This window comes from Tetrao urogallus (assembly GCF_951394365.1).
Source record: "Tetrao urogallus genome assembly, chromosome: 5".
Lineage (NCBI taxonomy): Eukaryota > Metazoa > Chordata > Aves > Galliformes > Phasianidae > Tetrao > Tetrao urogallus.
Window position 1 is genome coordinate 2,655,187 of NC_136818.1, and position 19,025 is coordinate 2,674,211.

Here is a 19,025-nt window from a genome sequence, read left to right on the forward strand (position 1 = left end):
GCCCACATCTCAAGCCTGAGTCTGCCATACACACAGAGCTGCACAGCTGACCTCTCCCCTTCCTCCCCACAACACCACGCACCAAAACAGTACAGCACTGCTTTTGAACACACGAGGAGAGCACAAGCACAAGTTGCTGCCCAGCCTTCTCGAAAGGAGCAGTGACTGTTGGCTTTCCTACCCTCACAAACACAACTCACCCAAGCTCCAGTGAAAGCAAGCATTACGCTCTCACAAGACAGAATCCATACCCTAATGTGAGGACTGCTTCTTTTGCATGTTTGAAAGATTCAGGGCTTTATTTGGGATCTCTGAGCTCCTTCTCTTCCAACAGCATCCTTCAGCTCAGATTCCCATCTGCTCTGCTCTTTTCACACCATGCAAATGCTCACAATGGTTTTGCAGATGGCCACAAAAACTTGTCCCTCTTGTCTCTCACATCACTCTTCCTATGGGAGAAGAGAGAAGACCCCACCAGTCATTTCCAACTAATTGAGGAAGAAAGGTATAACGAGCCACCACAATCCATAACAAGTACTATTTTGTTTCATTCCCATGAGCAGCTGACATTTAGAAACAGTTATCATATATATTTTTTTCTTCATGCAACCCAGGAATTGTAACAGCCAAGACAACAGGAGAGAGAAGTGGTGCTCAGCCCTGGCTGCAGCCCAGAGCATAATGGAGCATCTCCATTGCTTGCACCACCTCGCTGCAAACAAATGGAGTTTTGCCATCTACTTTTCCCCCCATTTCCCCATAAAAGATCCAAAGCTTCTTCTAGAAGCTGTTGCTTCTTTATACAACATTTAAGATCTCAGAGGAGGGAGGAAGGCATATTTTAGGTTTTTCTGCTTTTTCAGTTAGATGAGAAGCACATAACGAGCCTATTCGTGCTGATCCGAGACCTTGAACACATTGAAGATGATTTAGTGAACGTGTGCTAAGCTGAGCATCCTGATGTGAATAATTGCTAATTATATGGGAATCTCCCCTCCTCTGCACAGAATACTTCCACTCATTTGCCTTGCAAATTAGACATTAACCCTCATTAAAGCACTTGGGTTCACTCAGAAGCGATTCTGGGTGCCACAGTCTCGCAGTCAGGCACTCACATGGAGCACTGGCACTGATCTCCACTGAAGGCCCCACCACCCACAGCCTTCTGTGGAGAGGACTGGCACAGGCTGCCCACATGCACCTCGTGCCCTGCTCCATGGCTGGTACACGTGGCATCCAGACTGGAGACAGAACTGCTTGTCTCAGCACACGCTGCCCCTTGGTGTTTGAACACAGTCCACAGAATGGAACAGAAATAGCAACAAATGCAGATAGCAGCAGTGCCGTTTTTTCTTAGACAAAGCCCACTTTGTCTAAGAAACAAGTAGTTATGCATAAAAATATATCACAGCATGTTTGATGCTCAGACCCACAAAAGGCAGAGGCACTTTAAACCAGCGACAACCAGAAAAATGGGGGAGCCTCCAAAGAAAGCTCATGCAGACTTGTTTTCAGCTGTTGAAGAGGTAACTGAAAAAAAATCACACAAAAATATTGCACTGTGTAACATTGCTCTTCGTTCTGCCATACAGTATGCTCCTCTGAGGCCACAATACAACAGCTGCCAGCTCCCCAGCTGACCTACAGGGACGGCAACATGCACCCTGAGAACAGAGCTGGTCCTGCTTTGCTGAACAGACCCAACACAGTGCTCCAGGAACCCAGGACATCTTCACAACGTAAGACACTGAGAGATACTGATTGCCATCTGCAAAGGCTCAAGGAGACGTGAAACAGCTCAAAGAACACGTGGCTTGTTGTCCTGGCCTCTGCGCTGTGGCTGCTGCAGCGCACTGTCAACACTCTGTAAGGATGCACGACGCACACAAAATCAGATTGCACAACAGAAGACATTTCAATGATCTATATCACACAGAAATTTTGGAAAAAGTCTCACAATTGGGGTAGCAATTTCTTTTCTAAGCAACTCTTTCTGGTAGGAGCAGGATTTCTGGCCTCCCTTGGCCCACCTTGTCCTGCTGGACTCCCAGTCCCTTCTCTCTGCATGTATCTGAGAGCTGCTCCTTCATCTCATGGCAGACTAAGCATGGCTGGGACTGAACAGGGAGTACTGGGTGAGCTCTAAATCCATGGCTTCTTTGCTTGGTCTCAACAATGATAAATTACCACTGCAACATTTAAATTCTCTCTCCCTTGACAGTAATACAGTGTATCTTGAGCTGATGGTATTTCATCTTTAAATAATGATGTTCCCACAAAAAGACCACGGCACAGTTATTATCTCGGTATCTTTCTGCACCACACCTAATTAAAGTGAACAGCACCAGAGTACAGTCAAAAATTGGAAGTTTGTTACCTAACGATGGCTCTGCAGAAGAGCCCCAAGTAACTGGAAAGGGAAGCAGAGGACACCTCTCAAAAGCCAGGATGCTGAGACGTTTCTTGCACAGTGACTCACCTAACTCAGGAACCTCCAACATGAGCCTGAGCCTCCTGCATCTAAATGGAGACAGGATGTAAAAAACAGGAAGCTTTCGGACTTAGCAATGAAGGTTTTGTGACCAGAGAACACCACCTGTGTGAGCCCACCACTGATGAGCCTAAAGATCTAAAGAAAATCCTTCAAGGAAGATCTCCAGGGAAATTATCGCTGCTGGTGAAACACAGATCAAAAGCCATAAAGCTGAAAACGTTGCAGTAACAAGCCATTGCACTACCCACACTTGGTGAACTGGCTGAAGACCATGCCATGGAGAAACTGTTCTGTGTTGGAGGCCAGAGCAGGGCAGAAAGGAACACTATACAAGGGCTTGCAGCACAGTCTGGCATTTCAGCAAAGCAATGCAGTGACACACTGAGCTGGCAAAGACTGAATTCAATTTTTATACATTAAAAAAAAAAAAAGTGACAGTGGTCGAGGTCTGCTTATGCAGAAGTTTTTTTTAATATGCTGTGACAACAATTAGAAAATATTGAAGTCAGATGACTCATCCAGATTTGGAAGGCCCTAGAAAACACCCACGTAGCTATGCCAGAAAATGCAGGGAGGAAAATGCCTTACATCAAGAAGGCCCAAGAAAGACAGATAACAATCAGCTATTTTACACATTATTTTTATATATATTTACTTCTTAGTTATTTTGCTGATTGTTACAGGTTGCTTACCACTAAAATACATTTATCTCCGATAAAAGTTGGTATTCATATAGTCTGTTCCATCCTTATGCCAACTATGGGGATAAAACACTGTGGAAGTACTTAAGAAAACAAAATTTAATGCACATCTGTTGATATGCTCAATATTTATTACCTATATCAGATATTGAAAACATTTCTTATGTATTAGATATTTTTCCTGGTGATACATCACATTTGAATAGGAAAGGAAATTAGAATGCAATTAAAACACAAGCAATAGCTTTGTAACAAAACAAAATAAATATGCCAATTAGGACTAACAGAAGAAAACTTTTTTACTAAAGTATGCTTTCATTTAAAACTGGAATATTAAACAACAGTACTGTTGCTCACAGCAGAGAGCAGCCAAGGTTGTATGGTGATCAAAAGCATTTCTAAACAGCCTAATTCCCACTTTGTCAAAGATTTCCTCTTGTCTGTCCTTGGGCCTTCACCAACACCTTGTTAAGGGAAAGCGCCACGCAGGGACTGCGGAGGAGGTTCTGCCCTCACACACCATAGCCACAAACACTTCCATCATCTGCAAACTGACAATTCTCAACTTCACACCCCTCGTTTTATGCACAGGCTGGACAAGAAAAATATCCTTTTCCAGCTTCTAACAAGTTGCTCGAGTTTGATACACTATTTTTATTCCCACTGACTTAGCTGAATAAGCTACAGATAGAACAGGGCGTTGCTTCAGGCAGCTCTAGGTCCAGATTTCTCCCAGTTCTCTAGGTGCACACATACATTTCCCAAACATTTTATTCGTGTTGCTTAAGCTATGTTAATAGATTAGAGGTCGCCATTTAAAACTTACTTGGTGCATTTTAGGACCCGCCACGCTTTTTGCACAGGATCTGTGCTCTCCCATTCCCTTTGCTGCTGAGAGGTCAGTCCCCAAAGGCCATCCCTGTGCTGCGTTTTGGGGTGCTGCACACCCAGCCCAGCACTGAACAGCTCTGGGTACACAGCCAGGAAGCCACGAGTTAGATAAATGTGATATTTAGAAAGAGAAAGCCTGGGTTGGTTCTAGGCCCTGGTTTCTTTGAGCTATCAAATTGCACTTGAATTACATTTTCAAGCTTTTTACAACATCAAGGAAAGCTTGGAGGTTTTGATTTTCTCTCAAGCGTAATCCCGAGTTTCCCAATGTCATGACTTGCCTTTGATTGCTGAGGTAAAATGAAGAGTGAAAATGAAAAATGACTGCAACACCTGGCAGTGCTGGACGCTTCCAGCTCTATGCCTAAAAACAAAATAAATACGTACCTGCAAATTCACTCTAAAACCTCTTCTGTTAACAAAAATACCCACTAACAATTCTTCTCCTTTATCTTTCCTATCTTCTGTGTCTGTAGCTCACATGTATATCCTGTTTATGCTATCTAATGCATTCATCAAAGCATTACATGTAAAACAGATATACAAGCTAATGGTAGAGCCAGCAGCAGGCAAATGTTGGCTCACTACACAGAGCTTCATGTCCAAGATGAGGCAGGCAGAGAGAGACCTACTCCACATCTCTGAGCGAGGTTTCGGACACATAGCTCAGTGCTTCTGTGGTGTGCTAGCTGCAGCTTGGGGCAGCTGAGCTTCAAGCCAGCCACCAAGCTACAAAGCTGGGCCAACACGAGAGCTGGGCTGCACCTCCCACCTTGATCACAGACCCTCATTCCCCTCCTGCTTCAGAAGAAGGAATCTGCAAACCCCCACATACACATTTTGGCTGCTTTTCAGCTGGGTTCAGCTGGCATGGTAGAGCAACCCTTACACAGCCCACAGCTTCCATCACTTGTTTTGTGCTCAGCCCACATGCTTCACTTTTGAGCCGGTGCCTCAGCTCAAACTGTACACCAAAGCGAAGACTTTTCCAAGCCTTACAGAGGAGAAGAAAGCAAAGCATCCGAACACAGCACTCTTACTTTTAGAGCATGGGTTTAGCCCAAGAGAAGTTCCATGTGAAGCAGAGTTGGAGGAGGAGACCTTCCATCCTCTATGAGCCCGTGCAGGTCAGTAACCCAGGAACCATTCCTGAGCTGCAGGGCACAGCTTGCTGCTGGATGATAGAGCTGGGCAGGCTGAGGAAGTGAAGGGCAGCTGGGGAGGATGGGAGCAGGGACTTGCCTGCTGTGAGACTGTCTCATGTTGAGGAGCTTCAGGCTGAGAAACAACAGAGCATTACAGGAGGATGACAAGGTAAAGACTTTGAATATGAACTGAGGAAGCAAGCTTTTATTGTTTACAATTATTTTAAATTCTCTTATGTGATATAAACTGAAAATAAATGTATATTCTCTGCTAATGAAGATTTTTCTGCCACAGAAAGTATCAGCTCTGTAAGAACTGGGATCGATGTGCCAGAGCATGTTGGTGACAAAGAGCAGCTCCTACACTTCTGCAGCCAGCTGCTCTCCTCCAAGAGCTGAGGGGACCTGGACAGATGAATGGATAATTCGTCCCCACACAAAACCCACCAACTAAAATCACTGTGAAATCAGAACACAGTTGTATATTCTTCCCAAGTAAATCATTTGTCTTACTTAATCAGCTGTCCTGTGAGTCTCTTCAAGCAGTAAATCCGGTTTATGACATCACACAACCTGATAACTTAAGTAGGACAGCATTTTGTATAAGAAACACTATCTTGAAATTTCTAAACCTCTTCAAAGCAGCAGACCTAATTTCTCACCATCAAGGAGTGAAATAAAGTGAAGGATTACCGTCAGACACCTTTGCTTATAGCACATTGCACCTAAGCAGTGCTGAGCAAGGCTTTCAGTTCTCTGCAGAAGAAAAATAAAATCACAAACAGAGAATTTTAACAGGTTTTTCAGTACCAAAAATACGTCAACAGGTAACAAACAGCTTCACTTCAAAGTATTTAATGAAATAAAGATATTAATGCACTAAGCTTTGGGCATTTTTAAATGAGCATAATTATAATCAGGAAATTGATGATGTGTTTGCAAAAAATACTTGCAGTATGCCAAGCGCTCTCTTTTCCCTCTGGCAAAAAAAAAAAGAAATAATTAAAAAAATCCATCTCCAAGGATTTATCCAAAGAGGAAGAGCTGAAGGGATAAACTCCACTGTATTAAATAGACTTATCCAATTCTGACTGGAGAAGGAAATCAACTGAGAGAGTGAGTTAAAAAACAAATGCTCCAAGGAAAACCGAGTGGGATATGGCGGTTTTTACTGTAATTCTTTCAGCTTGATATTCAACTGATGTTTTCTTTTGTGCAAGTTTAGCCTAAAGGAGGATGACCCAGAGCCTTTCAAGTCTTGCTCCTCAAGGATAAACTGTCATTTTTATAAGCTGGAAATCCCTGGATCCTGCCTTTAATATGATTTTATGTTGAAATTCAAATGGCCATCTGACCTCTAGAAACTGTGGCTCCAGAAGGATCAAGATGCTTTGTGTACCTCACATGCCCAACCAAGATGGCCAACAGACCAGCCAAGCTGCAACAGACAGCAAGCCTTCCCAAGTGCACTGCAGTGGTTACACTCCAATGTTTATTAATAACACAAATGAAGAGTTTAAAATATAAATTCGAAGGTGGTAAATCATTTTATTCTGCTTCCTTATTGAAACAAAGCTGTGCGTCCAAGCTCCTGTCCCAGCACTTTTGAACCTGCTGGCAAGTTTAATGCAGATCTGATAGTGGAACAGAGGTCTCAAAGGTACTATAAAAGGTTCACAAAAATAGGCAGCTGTGCAGGGGAGAAAAATCTGATAAATTCCCAGACTGAGGGAAAGGCCTCAGTGTGAGATCACACTTTATTAAAGCACCACAGAATTCACGAGAGAAAGCCCTCAGAAATGCTCGAGTCACACGAAAAGCTTAAATCAGAGCTCACACCTTCCTCAACACACGCACGTCAGCAGGAGACGCACACCTGTAGGAATCCAGCTTCCTTAGCTGCAGCACTCACACAAGTGCTCATTAAACTCTTCACAACTGCACTCAGCTCCTTGCCGTGCACAGCACCCAACTGTCTCAGGGATCTGTCCTCAGGTACCCAGGACCAGGCAGTATTGCTGGAGCAGAAGCACCGACCCAGCAAGGGCTGGTGGAAGGGCTGCACTACGGCTCTGCCCCAATGCCAACAGCTGCAGAGAGTTCTGCTGCCTTGCCCTGCCCTTCCCAGCAGGCCAGCTGCCCAGCGTGTGCCACCATACGTCCCACCAACTCACCGCACCACAACTAACTTCTAGCATGCACAGAGAAGGGTTGCCACATTCTGTGAGTGAGAGGCTTTGCTGTGCTCCACACGCCTCCCCAGATCCCATTCAACATCATCCTTGGCCTTCACTCCTCTGCTGCCTGTGCTCATCCTTGCATACAGCTCTACTCGCTCCCTCATCCATCAAGTCCCGGGCTCATCTCATTTCTTTCCCATCTGCTCTTCTCTCATCCCTCCGGTGACACCTCGCTGACTGCTCGCCATTCTGTCGGGCTGTTCACTTAATGGATTTCTTCCCTTGAGAAACAGTTTTTCAAAAATCACATCTTCTGCACCTAACAACTCAATCCTGGAACAAGGTCTTGCTCTAAAACTGATGCTTTGCCTATTCAAAAGCATTAACGATGCACAACAAAACGATACTGTGATAATCCTCAAATAACCTGCTGCATCCCTAAGAGAATAACAGGTTACAAAATGGAGGAAATTACAGCTAGACTCGATGTGATTTAAAATTAATTTAACTTTCTTGGTTCAGAACACTGCGCGTATTCAAGTTTACAGGTTAGCACAGGAAAATTGCTCAGGTTTGAAGGCATATATGGTACAGGAATACTGTGATGCTCTTTGAAGGTATAGCGAATGCTACTGCTTGCTGTCTGCTCCCAGAGCACCAGGAGGGATGGACACCAAATAGCACAGTACCTTTAAGAACAGTTTGGATGGAGTAAAAGCTCTGCTCTCACAGTGTAAAGAGGCACCACTGAACTCCACCTGCAGACACAAACGAATGCCTTGTGCTGACATACTCTGTGGAATTTCCCTCCAATTACTCCTAATTCAGCTATGTGGTTCCACTCTAAGTAACAGAGTGTTACAGATATGAGAGCTTATGTTCAATATCTCCTAATACTCCTAGGATTGTCACACCATGGAAATGACAACTTCCCACCTCATTTATTGAGCACCTGGTCCGTAAATTTAACATTTATAGGTCAGAAAATACTCCTTAAGCTGGTGGGCCTGAATTCTCAGATAAAAGATGAACTATTTGTATAGAAGTGATAGCTAACACACTTTTCAGATAAGGGATGAGAAAAGACCTCTGAAAATATGTGAAGCATTAAGAAAGTTGAAGACATTTGGTGTCAACAGAACAATCACAAAACTGTATGACAAAGTCAAGTTTTCATCCCAGCAGTAACCCACGGGTAGCTCTGTCACCTGGCTGCAGTACTCATCACTGGAACAAGAATGCTGAATTTGGACTGCTCAGGCACCACTGCTAGGGACAGCAGAGGCTGCTGGCTCTGTGCTGGACTGTGTGCACACAGAAGAACGTGCAGAAGTGTCCTCCTGCACACTTAAGCTCTGCCCTTTCTCCAGACAACAGTCCAGCACTCCTCTGACGTTCTCTGTTTTCCAGTTGCACTTTTTAAATCAACAACCCCCATTCCTCCATGCTGCTCTCCCCCTTCCTTTCCCTCCTCAACACGACCCCAGCCAATGATGCTTATGAATCTTGAATCACAGCTGTAGGTCTGCGGGTAAACAGAGAGAGAGCTAGGAGCACACAGCACCAAGATGCTACGGATTGATGTACCTGCCATGCCACGTGCCTGTAGGAAACACCTTCCTGAGGCAAAATGTTCCCTTGTGGAGCTGCTCAACTGGAGTGGTGGTATCTGACAGAAGCACTCGCCCCTTGCTGCTTGTGGGTGCTTGGAAGACCCATGCAGAATGGGAGCCCACACTGGAGCTGTCTGTAGAGGGATGCCATTACACCCAGCATCCTTGGCTCTGGGGGCTTCGCTCCTTAGACCTTCCCTCCTTCCCTGTCCAGCAGAGGTTGCACTTCTTACATTCACAGCAACAGAAATTTGATGCTCTTTTGACTGGGCTCCTCCCCAAAAAATCAAGGCTTAAATATTGTCTCTGGTAACTTTTTTTGAGAGAAACAGAGACAAGCAAGCTCAAGCTGTGATCTCTAAGCACTCATGAGGCAAGCAGACGTATCTATCAATACCCTGATAACAAAAGGCTCATTGTTATTTCTAGGGTAGCAGAAAGAACTACCTGTCCTCCAGCCCATCACCAACTCCTCTTCCAACTCCAATACAGGAGAGGTATTTTGAATTTGCTAATATAACTGATATGTTCATCTGGGTTAGATATCAAAGCCTTTCATCACACATCTTCTTCCGAGTGTCATTTAACTTAGCAGTTGTTTTCAATGTGCATGTGACCACTACATGCCACAAAACAATTTTTAGTAGCCCGTCACAGCACACTCCAGCAAGCATACCTACAAAGAAATATTTTGGATAGCTTTTCAATGCCAGCTAGTCGCATAAAGAGCAATTATATGTCTCACAAAGCAGAAGGTAAATTGATGACTAGCCTCTAAGCCACTGCATTGAACGGGGGAAAATCAAGTCTTAAGACAAGGGAGAAAAAAAATACTTCAACTTCCTCAAACAGTTAAAGAAGTTATTCTGGACAGCTGTCTCAATGACTGCAGTACTGTGGAAAATTAAGTAACATCTGTAATGAATAAAATTATCGTCATCTCACATTTTTACTTTCCCTGCTGTTAGAAGCTTGTTCCCACTACATACTTGGACGAGTTACTGTTTAAACCAAACAGACCATTTTGGAACAGAGCTATTATGCAAACAATGTACTCTGTATTCCAACTAAAAGCAATGCTCTGCTTGTCTGGACAAGGCACGATGCACAAGTAGAGCTTATTCTATTATTTTTTTTTGGTGCAGTTGATCGACATAATTTATGACGGTAATGATGAAAGAGATCTTCCTATCTAAAAATCAGACATTTAAGGATATAAGCACATAATAACCTTTTACAGGCTAATATTTGTCTTTCATTTCTTTCTTTAAACATTTGCATCCTTTCTACATATTTTTAGTTGCAGGTCATTGCAGTGATATTAAGTGCTCTTCACTGAGCGATATAAAGACGTACCTGTATCATCATCTCTTAACAAGTTTGCACAGCAATACCTGCGTATGCAGATTTATACCACAGATGTTATCTTTATCTCTGAGTTACATGAAATTACTTATCTGTGACACCTGAATAAGATCAAAGATCCCGAGCAATGCAAGCTTCCTGCACCGTGCCTTAAACCATTTAATAACCTTAAAGCATCAAATCGGGATGTTTCATGCCTTGCATTTTAATGCTATTCTCTGGATACCTGGGTTGTGTTGGTAGAAAAGATCATACCTAAGAACAAATGCAATCTAAGGCAATATTTAAAGATTAGATTATCCTTCATTGCAAATAGCTCGTTTGTTTATTATCACATTGCTTTCTTCTTGTTTTGCCTCTTTGTACCACGAAAATGCTGAATATTCAGTTTAGATTTCCCAGCAGCTTTTTATTTTAGTCTAAAAACATTTACCTAACACATTCTTAACAAGCAAAGTGAAGAAAATTCAGCCATCTGTCTCTACATTACAATAACAGTTATGGAAGAGTAGATTATTCTATACAGCAAGGAATTTAATGCTAGGAATTCTTATACTTGAAGCACTGGCGTGCTCGCACCAGTTTTGAATAGAAGAATGTTCAGCAGCAACACACAGCAGAAACAATGATTTATAAGGAAACAGAAGACAAAATACATTAAAGATATTAAATGCATTCAATATTCTAATCATGCTAAACATCCATGCTTCAAACTGAGAGGAAAAAAAAAAAAGATCCGTGCCATTATTTTTTCATCTCCAGCACTTCCCTAGTTCTAAAATATCACTAAACATGCTCAAAATGACTTGCTGGAAACAAACACAATACAGAGAGAGATTCGAATCCTTACCTGGGAAACCCCCTTGTACCATTGCTGTACCAGCATGTACTTCAAGGTATCTGCATTCCTGACAAACATTCAGTGCTGTAAGCAGCTCAAATCCTCATCATACACAGGCTCAGTGCTCGTCTTTCTTCTGACGACCTTGGGCCTATTTTCCTGAGATTTTTCTCTCCTTAAGGGCAAACCGTCTGTCTGTTTCTATTATGAGATGCCATCAATTATATTAATTTCAAGCTACCCACAAGCTAACAGTTACATCTGCCAGCAGATGAAAGCTGCCTATGCAAGCATGCAGGGAGCAGCAGATCCCTGGTTTCCCACATCTGACCCACTGATGCTCCACGGCTGCTGTTTGTGCACTGCCTGGCTGTGCTAGCATTCAAATGACATCTCTATCCCCAACACGAGTCACCTCAAATGGTTGTTTGTGTCACTGCGAGCTGCAGGTACTGCCAGGCTTAATGGCCCTCCGCATGGCAAAGGAACGGTTAATGGGCGTTATTTATCAAAGCATCCTTCTCAGGCAAACAACAGGGGTTAAAAATTGCATTCCTCAGTCAAACGGCTCCACTAAACACCCTGTTCACCAATGCTGCAAATCGTGCAGCTTCCCATCACTGATAGGAATTCGTGGATTTTTGCTGCTGGTTTTTAGCGTGTCAGAAAACAAAACCCATCTGTTATCAGAAGCACAGGAAAAATTCAAACTTCATCCTGACTTGGATTTCACTGCAACTCTGAATAGCAGTATTAGTTTCACGGCAGTAAGCGTGCTGAACCAAAATATTGAAGAGAATCACAATCCCTCATTTAGTAATTAAAGAGATAAAACATCTTCCTACATTTATAAAGACACTCGCTCATTTTGGGAATTCCTTCCTAATTCTCTGTTCCAAGCGGCACATTTAAATTAACTCAAAATTCTCAGTTATTTTGGTAATGCCATTAATTTGTTCATTTTAAAAGATCATTGTCCTTTCTTTAGAACATGTATCACAGCACACACAAAGCCATCTGTTCGGCGCATTATTACAAGCACACAGTAAAGAAAAAAAATACAAGGAGCCCCAGCTGCAATTTTACTATTAATTCATCAAAAAAGTAATTTCCTTTTGCAGTACTTCATCAGATCCTGAAAACTGTGCACGTGATTCACAAATAGAGAAGAAAACATCACAATTACAGGAACCCAAACGAACCCCCAGCCCCAAACTGCAATGACACCAACATTGTAATCTATCCTCATGTGGCACAGCAGCTTCTGTCTGCCTGGAATGCACAGCCCTTCTGGATGCTCTATTAGGGCTGGCTACAAAACTTACACATTTTTAGCTAATTATGGGTCAGAATAAGAAAAGGGAAAGCAGATTAGCAGTACAGTCATATTAAACAGAGATTAACACAGCAAGAAAATAAAGTCACTGCTCTATTTGTCTAATCCTGACTCCTGCGCGGTCTTTAGAAACGCGCTGCACTAAATACGCTTGTTAATATATTTAAGACAATTAATTATTGCAATTGTTATTCTTTTTCCCAAAATTTTATTCTTCTAATGCTTGAAGCATTTTTCCAGGCTACATCTTACTCTTTGAACATCTTCTCTATTTGCTGTTGGTTGCAGTGACATCTATTGGAGAGGCAGTGTTTGGCTACACAAGCTGCCTCACCTGGAGATCACAGGTTTTGGCTTGCCGCCCCCCCCAGCCCCCACATCAAAATTTCTTCTCCTCTGTTTTAGCACCATTTTACGTAAGGCAAACTCCAAACTGTTGGATACTCAAGGCTCAAACTGCTTTATCAAAAGCTTTTGTTTAGCTACTGCTCACCATTCTGGCATTTTTCCAAAGGCACAATGATATTTTGTCATCTTCACCCACAGCAGAACCCAAACACCCTCCCGAGGGCGCACCTAAAGCACTCCATGTGCTCGGCCACACACTCCATTAAGCCTCAGCTGACCTCTCTACCATCTTTTAAGCTTTTGTTTCTGATGAAAGCCATCCTCCTCTCCCATGAGTACCAGCGTCACTGATGCTGTGGAAGCTGTGAAAGCCTTGGGTCTGTTCATCCAAACCAACCCACGCACACAGGGAGGCTTGCCCCTCTGTCACCCTAAGCAACCACAGGTCGACCACAGAAGAGAACACGTGGCTGAAACACTAAAGAAGTTGTGATTCAGTAGAAGAAACGCCGTTCCTCAAAAGTGTGTTAGGAAGATAAATAATTATGCTTTCTTATAGCTCCATTGATTTTTACATTATCTGCAGACAAAAAAAAAAGAAGGGGACATTATTATCCCCTTATTAGATACAGTCAAACATCCTTGCAGACAGGAAGTCTGAGCGCTGCAGCATCTAGTCCATTATCTTAGTCACCTTTCACTATTTTTTATTATCTATTTTTATTATTTTAAGTTTATTTGAAACCCACCGGATCAATCTCAGCCTCTTAACTAGACAAGAACTTTTACTAAAAATAATTTATCAACTGAAATTCAAGTTTCCAAGTTCTTCCAGTGGTTGTCTTTCCAGTTTTCTAATTGTCTTTAAAGGCCTCTCTTAAGTTATGATTGCCTCAACTCCGTTACAAAAATATATCCAAATTGTACAGCTACGAATGCCCCAAGGAAAAGCTTACAAAACGTTCCATTACAAACTGCTCTGCCCATCCATTTCCTCTGCTTCTTTTTACTACTAACCCCTCATTACAGCAATAAGCCACAACAGGGTGCACATTAGTCTATTAGCAGACTCTTAGTGCACACCTACAGCCGTCCGCCTCTCAAAGAAAAAAAAGCCACACCAATGCCTATTGACACAGTCTGGAGCACAGCTGCTCCTACGTACAAATGGCTCCTTTGTATGCTTTCCCTCCCTTCTATTTGTTTTGATTTTTTTTTTTTTTTTTTAAATTCTATCTGAAATCTGGTGTTTTTAACATTTGGGAAACCTAAAAAAGAATAAATCTTTATGGAGGGTGACATCCTCCAAAATCACCTGGCACTGTAATATTTTCAGGGTTTTTTTGTGTGTTTTTTTTTTCCTGAAGGCTCTTTTTGCAGCAGGATGAAGAATCACCAAGCTGGTCTGCCAAACAGTTAAATAAGCAAGCAAGGAAACAAGTTGTCTTCTACAAATCCTGTAAGCTTAGTCTTCCCCAGCTGTTACATCTGTAACTGCCATCCCTCTCCAAAGGATTCAAGTTTTACGAAAGTATTTTAAAATGTGAACTAGAAGCCTTAAAACAGTGAAGTCAAAGCACAGAGTAAACAAGCAGCACTACATAGTCAGAGCTGGAGACTGACTCACATTTGATAGTATCACTGGAAATTAAAAAAATATATATATGGAGGAAATGCTATTTTCAACTTGCCTTCAGTATGCAGCAAAACACTATTTAGGAGCTTGGAAAATGATCTTTGAGACATTAATGGTTCAAATTAATTTGGAATATAAAGAGAAGCAGGTCTGAAGCTAAGGATGCAAGAAGACTTATTTGAAAAAATAAATAAAACTCTGGATCTTCTTTACAGGGCCAGTGGAGCTCAGCATTTAAACCACAGAAACATGAAGGATGCATGAAATTTCTGTAAACCAAGTTCGATGCCCAGCAAGGATTTACCCTTTTCTGATGAAAAACTACCTTTGAAAAGAGAAGGCAGAACACCTACAAGAAATGCCTGTTTGTTACAGCGAGCCAGCAATGAAAGCCACAGTTTCAGTGATGGAAAAGCAGAAATAAAAGGGAGCACTGCAAAAAGGCAAGTGAGTTTAAACCCCAGAGGGGAAAGGAAATCAATATCAAAAGGTTATTCAGCCACCTTAAGGGGAAAACAGACTGAACACGGAAACTGCAGTGCATTGAGGACAGGGTAGAAAGGAAAGAAATATTTTCTGTCTTACAGTAGGAAGTCTAACAGTGCTTTGCTTTCATTTTCAGTACGAGAAATGATGAAGAACATGAGGCAAAATATGAGAGTACGTATAGAAGCATGAAGAAAAAGTGTGAAGTGGAGCAAGTAAACTATTTCTGTCGTATGAAAGAAATGGATGAGTTGGCTCATGACATTTAAGTTGTATTAATAAGAATGCTAAATAAGTAAATAACTAAATCCACCAGTAGCACAAGTGGAGTACACAGACTTAACAGCTCTACAACCTCAGAATGCCCTTCTAAGGTCTTCCACACTATTGGCACAGATTGAGAACCACGGGGTGTAAATGAAAGAAGGGGAGGCTATGACATGAATTCACCTGAAATGACACCTCTTCCTTTCAGGACACCTGATCTTCTAAACACAGAAGACAATCATTAAGTTCACCTTATGTTCAGTGAAGCTCAGTAAATCATTAAGTTCACAAAAAACACAGAACTAGCATATTAAGTGGACAAGAAATAGACCGATACGAACATGCGAACTGGCACTGTCAAGAGGGCAGGCACTTTCCTGGACTGAGATTGCTGGGATGGTGATGAGAATCAGGACAAAAATTAGGGACACTAAGTAGGTCACAAATATAACACTGTGCTCAAATTTACAGAGAAAACTGTTTTTCAAGTCATCACAGAAAAGAAACTGTGGAAGTCCATTCCACAGCTTCTGAGATGCTTGAGTTTCAGATCAAGTGCTCCTTCTGACTACCACTTACCACCCAAAAACACCAAAAAACCACCTTCCTCTTCTTCCAAAACCTTCTGATCTCCACCAATAAACCAACCAACCTCATTAATTATCTCTCCAATGGCACACCACTGCCAGCAAGGAGGAGGAAGTCAGCAAGCAGCTGGAACAGCTTTCCCATCAGCAGGCCTCAGGATCAGAGCTTAAACTGGGTGGGAGCCATACCTGCTGCTCCTAAGGCAAAAGCTACAATGGCATCTGTCTGCTTTGGTTTGGTCCTGCCTTGGGAAAATAAAACCCATTCCAAGAAACAGATGAGGAGAAACATCATTGCTGCTAACAAACAAGTATGCTGTTTTGGTACATGAGAATGCAATGACAACAAAAAACAACGACGTCTCATTTAAGAAAATTATTTTGTATTCTTATCTGTGATTTTAATATGCCTAAACAATTTATGCAAGACAAGCTATGATAACAGTGCTACATTTACCCAAAGTTGGAATTCATAAAGCAGTATTGTGGAATATCAGTCATGCTGTGGAAAACTCAAGTTGCACAATGTCCTCCTCTAAGTCCCTGAATGACTGAATGCACTAATCATTGCAATTTGTTTTAAAACAAACAAACAAACAAAGATAGTTGCAGAACCTTTCCCTAGAAGATGTTACAAAGACGGGACAGCTTCTTTCAGAACAGCACTGAAACAATAAATCAACCTATTTTCATTTTAAAGGAAACTTTTGTTTGAATAGCAATGCCCCACATCAACTGCAGGCTCTGCTGGGTGAGGACCATGCACCCAGGGTTCTCAGCCTAGGACTACTTAGCTACCACCAAAATTACAAGGGTAAAGCACAAAGTCTGACTTCCATGGCTGACACCACTGCCAAAGCAAGCACTCTACAGCTCACTTAGACCTTTTTAGACTGAAAACAGAGCCCTTGTTTTATCTCTTCAGAAGACAGCTATAGGATCCTGGCTGGGAAGGGAAGGCCAGGTAAGTTACAAATCAGCAGCCCTCAGTGAGGACAAGGATTCGATCCTATTGCCACACAGCACTACTTCCATAACACAAGCAGAAAACAGGCAGATATGCTTATTGTATCATCTACATCACACAAACATCATCTGACACAATGACTGCAGCACCACTTACTCTCTGCACAAGCATCCTCCTCCTCCTCTTCATCCACGCTGGCTTCCTCCGAGTGCAGCCTTTCAAGCGCTCTGTAAGGAGGTGGCAGTTTCATTGGAGGTGGGGCCCCATACTTTCTCTGATGGATTCAAAGTAAAATAATTACATGCTTCGTATCCTTCACGCATGAGAAAAAAAACATCTTATTAGCTCCATGTGTTCATACATAGCACTTAATCACAACACTAAAGTCTGGAGCACAGACTTTTCAGGCAAGAAAATAGAAAAAGAAGGAACAGCAAACATCAAAAAAATACAACTGAGAACGAACAGTTGTTGACAAAATACTTGTGTATCAGGCATGAAAATATGAATATTAACCAAGGGTTGAAAATAAACACTAAATTATACCCCCATTTCTCATTAGAAATGCTCCAAGTCTTCTACTGTCTGAAGCCAACAAACTTTTAATATTGAAAGTAAGAACTCAGTTTTTATGTGTCACAGCAATATTCAGACCCTCAACTTCATTTTGGTTAAAATTAATAATAATAATAATAGAATTATAGTGTACAATCAAATTCTATTACCTCGCATAAATAGAGACAGCTCCTGTAATGATGCATATAGCGGCGCATGGCAGGCATAAGAACAGGCTCTGTTCTAAGTGACAACAGCCACTCCTTCGTCCAAGCAACAGTTTTATAGCTCACAGTAACTGATAGTGCCCCAGTTGGCTATGTGATTTCACCAAATTGCATTCAACCGTATCCCATGCAACCTCACTGCTAATAGCAGGATGCACTTTAGAAAGGGAACACCGAGTGCGCTGTGCCATTAGAGCAGCCCGAATGCCTATAATGAGTTTTGCTATAGCTGGCAATTGCAGAACACCCAAACATCAAATCTGGAATAAAATTTTCTGTTGGGTATAATGAAAGCTGAACCTGCACGTAGATTTCTAAACTCTTGAGCCTAAATCTCTGTGGAGCAGTTCAACTAGCCAACTGCACTGTCAGCTACACATGTTTTCTGAGGTAAGACTGGCATCATCCCATCGGTTCAAAAAAATATTACAGAAAAATGCTGCACTGAGGATGGCATAACACTAATAAATGAAATATGTCCAATGGTAGCAAAACCCCTGCACTCGAAGACCTGGCAGCTGTTTCCCCTAAGCATACAGTACACCAAATAACTCTGCCACTTTTAGCTTGATCTCGGTAGAGGCAAAGCTGTACGAAATCCAGAAGGTTCAAGGAGCGTCAGAGGACTCACATAGAACATTACCACACAGACAGAGATGGAAAACCTGCAGCTCCTCTTCCAGCTACCAATGACAAACGAGTATCACTGTAATTTGCTAACAACTCAAAGCCTAAAATTTGACCCTTAGTCACTTATGACACTTAAGACACACAAGCTTACCCAATATCTTGCTATGGCTCAGGACGAGCTTTGTACATCACTTCTAACCCACCAAGAATCCAGGTGTGTCTGTTATGTTCGACTACACTGCTACACAGTGTTTCTGAACTAGCACAGCTTCTCCCAGCAAAGACAATGGCAAAAAAACACAGCTAAAAACAGCTCATCAGCAAAAGAATTTAAAGCCGATTTGTCCACAAGAAGCTCAATTGTTTCAAGTGTTTAAATAGAGAAAAATCTTCACTATTGAAAAGCTCATTAAGCATACAGGAAGAAGCCGATTTTTTCAGACAGAAATAGCAACTTTCAAACCAAACTCTTTTGTGAGACTTTGAAGACTGGACTAGAAATATCAGTGATTTCCCACAGGGACACAAGACCAGTAATCCACTAATAGCAAATCGTTCCAACTCTGAGATGCCCCTGCTGCAGCACAGTATGACTACTTTGTGAATTCATGTTCAAAGCTAAAAAGGAGCTATGTATTTAGGCACTGATGCTTTTCTATATTCCACCCACCAGTTTACAGCACCAATAGATGAAAAAGGTCTGAGAAAGATTAGGTTCCCTCTTTAACCTCCAAACGCTATAGAACGGAACACGCT

The 19,025-nt window shown here is 42.1% G+C and overlaps 1 protein-coding gene across 1 annotated transcript in view; it reads right to left on the minus strand.

Annotated features, from left to right (window-relative positions):
• The window catches only part of PATJ (PATJ crumbs cell polarity complex component), a gene marked incomplete at both ends in the record, with an annotated part of 132,519 nt that overhangs the window by 58,496 nt on the left and 54,998 nt on the right, over window positions 1-19,025 (minus strand). The window contains one exon of the mRNA XM_079536430.1: window positions 17,014-17,131. Coding sequence (XP_079392556.1) covers window positions 17,014-17,131 — 118 coding nt within the window. The remainder of the gene's footprint in view (window positions 1-17,013; window positions 17,132-19,025) is intronic.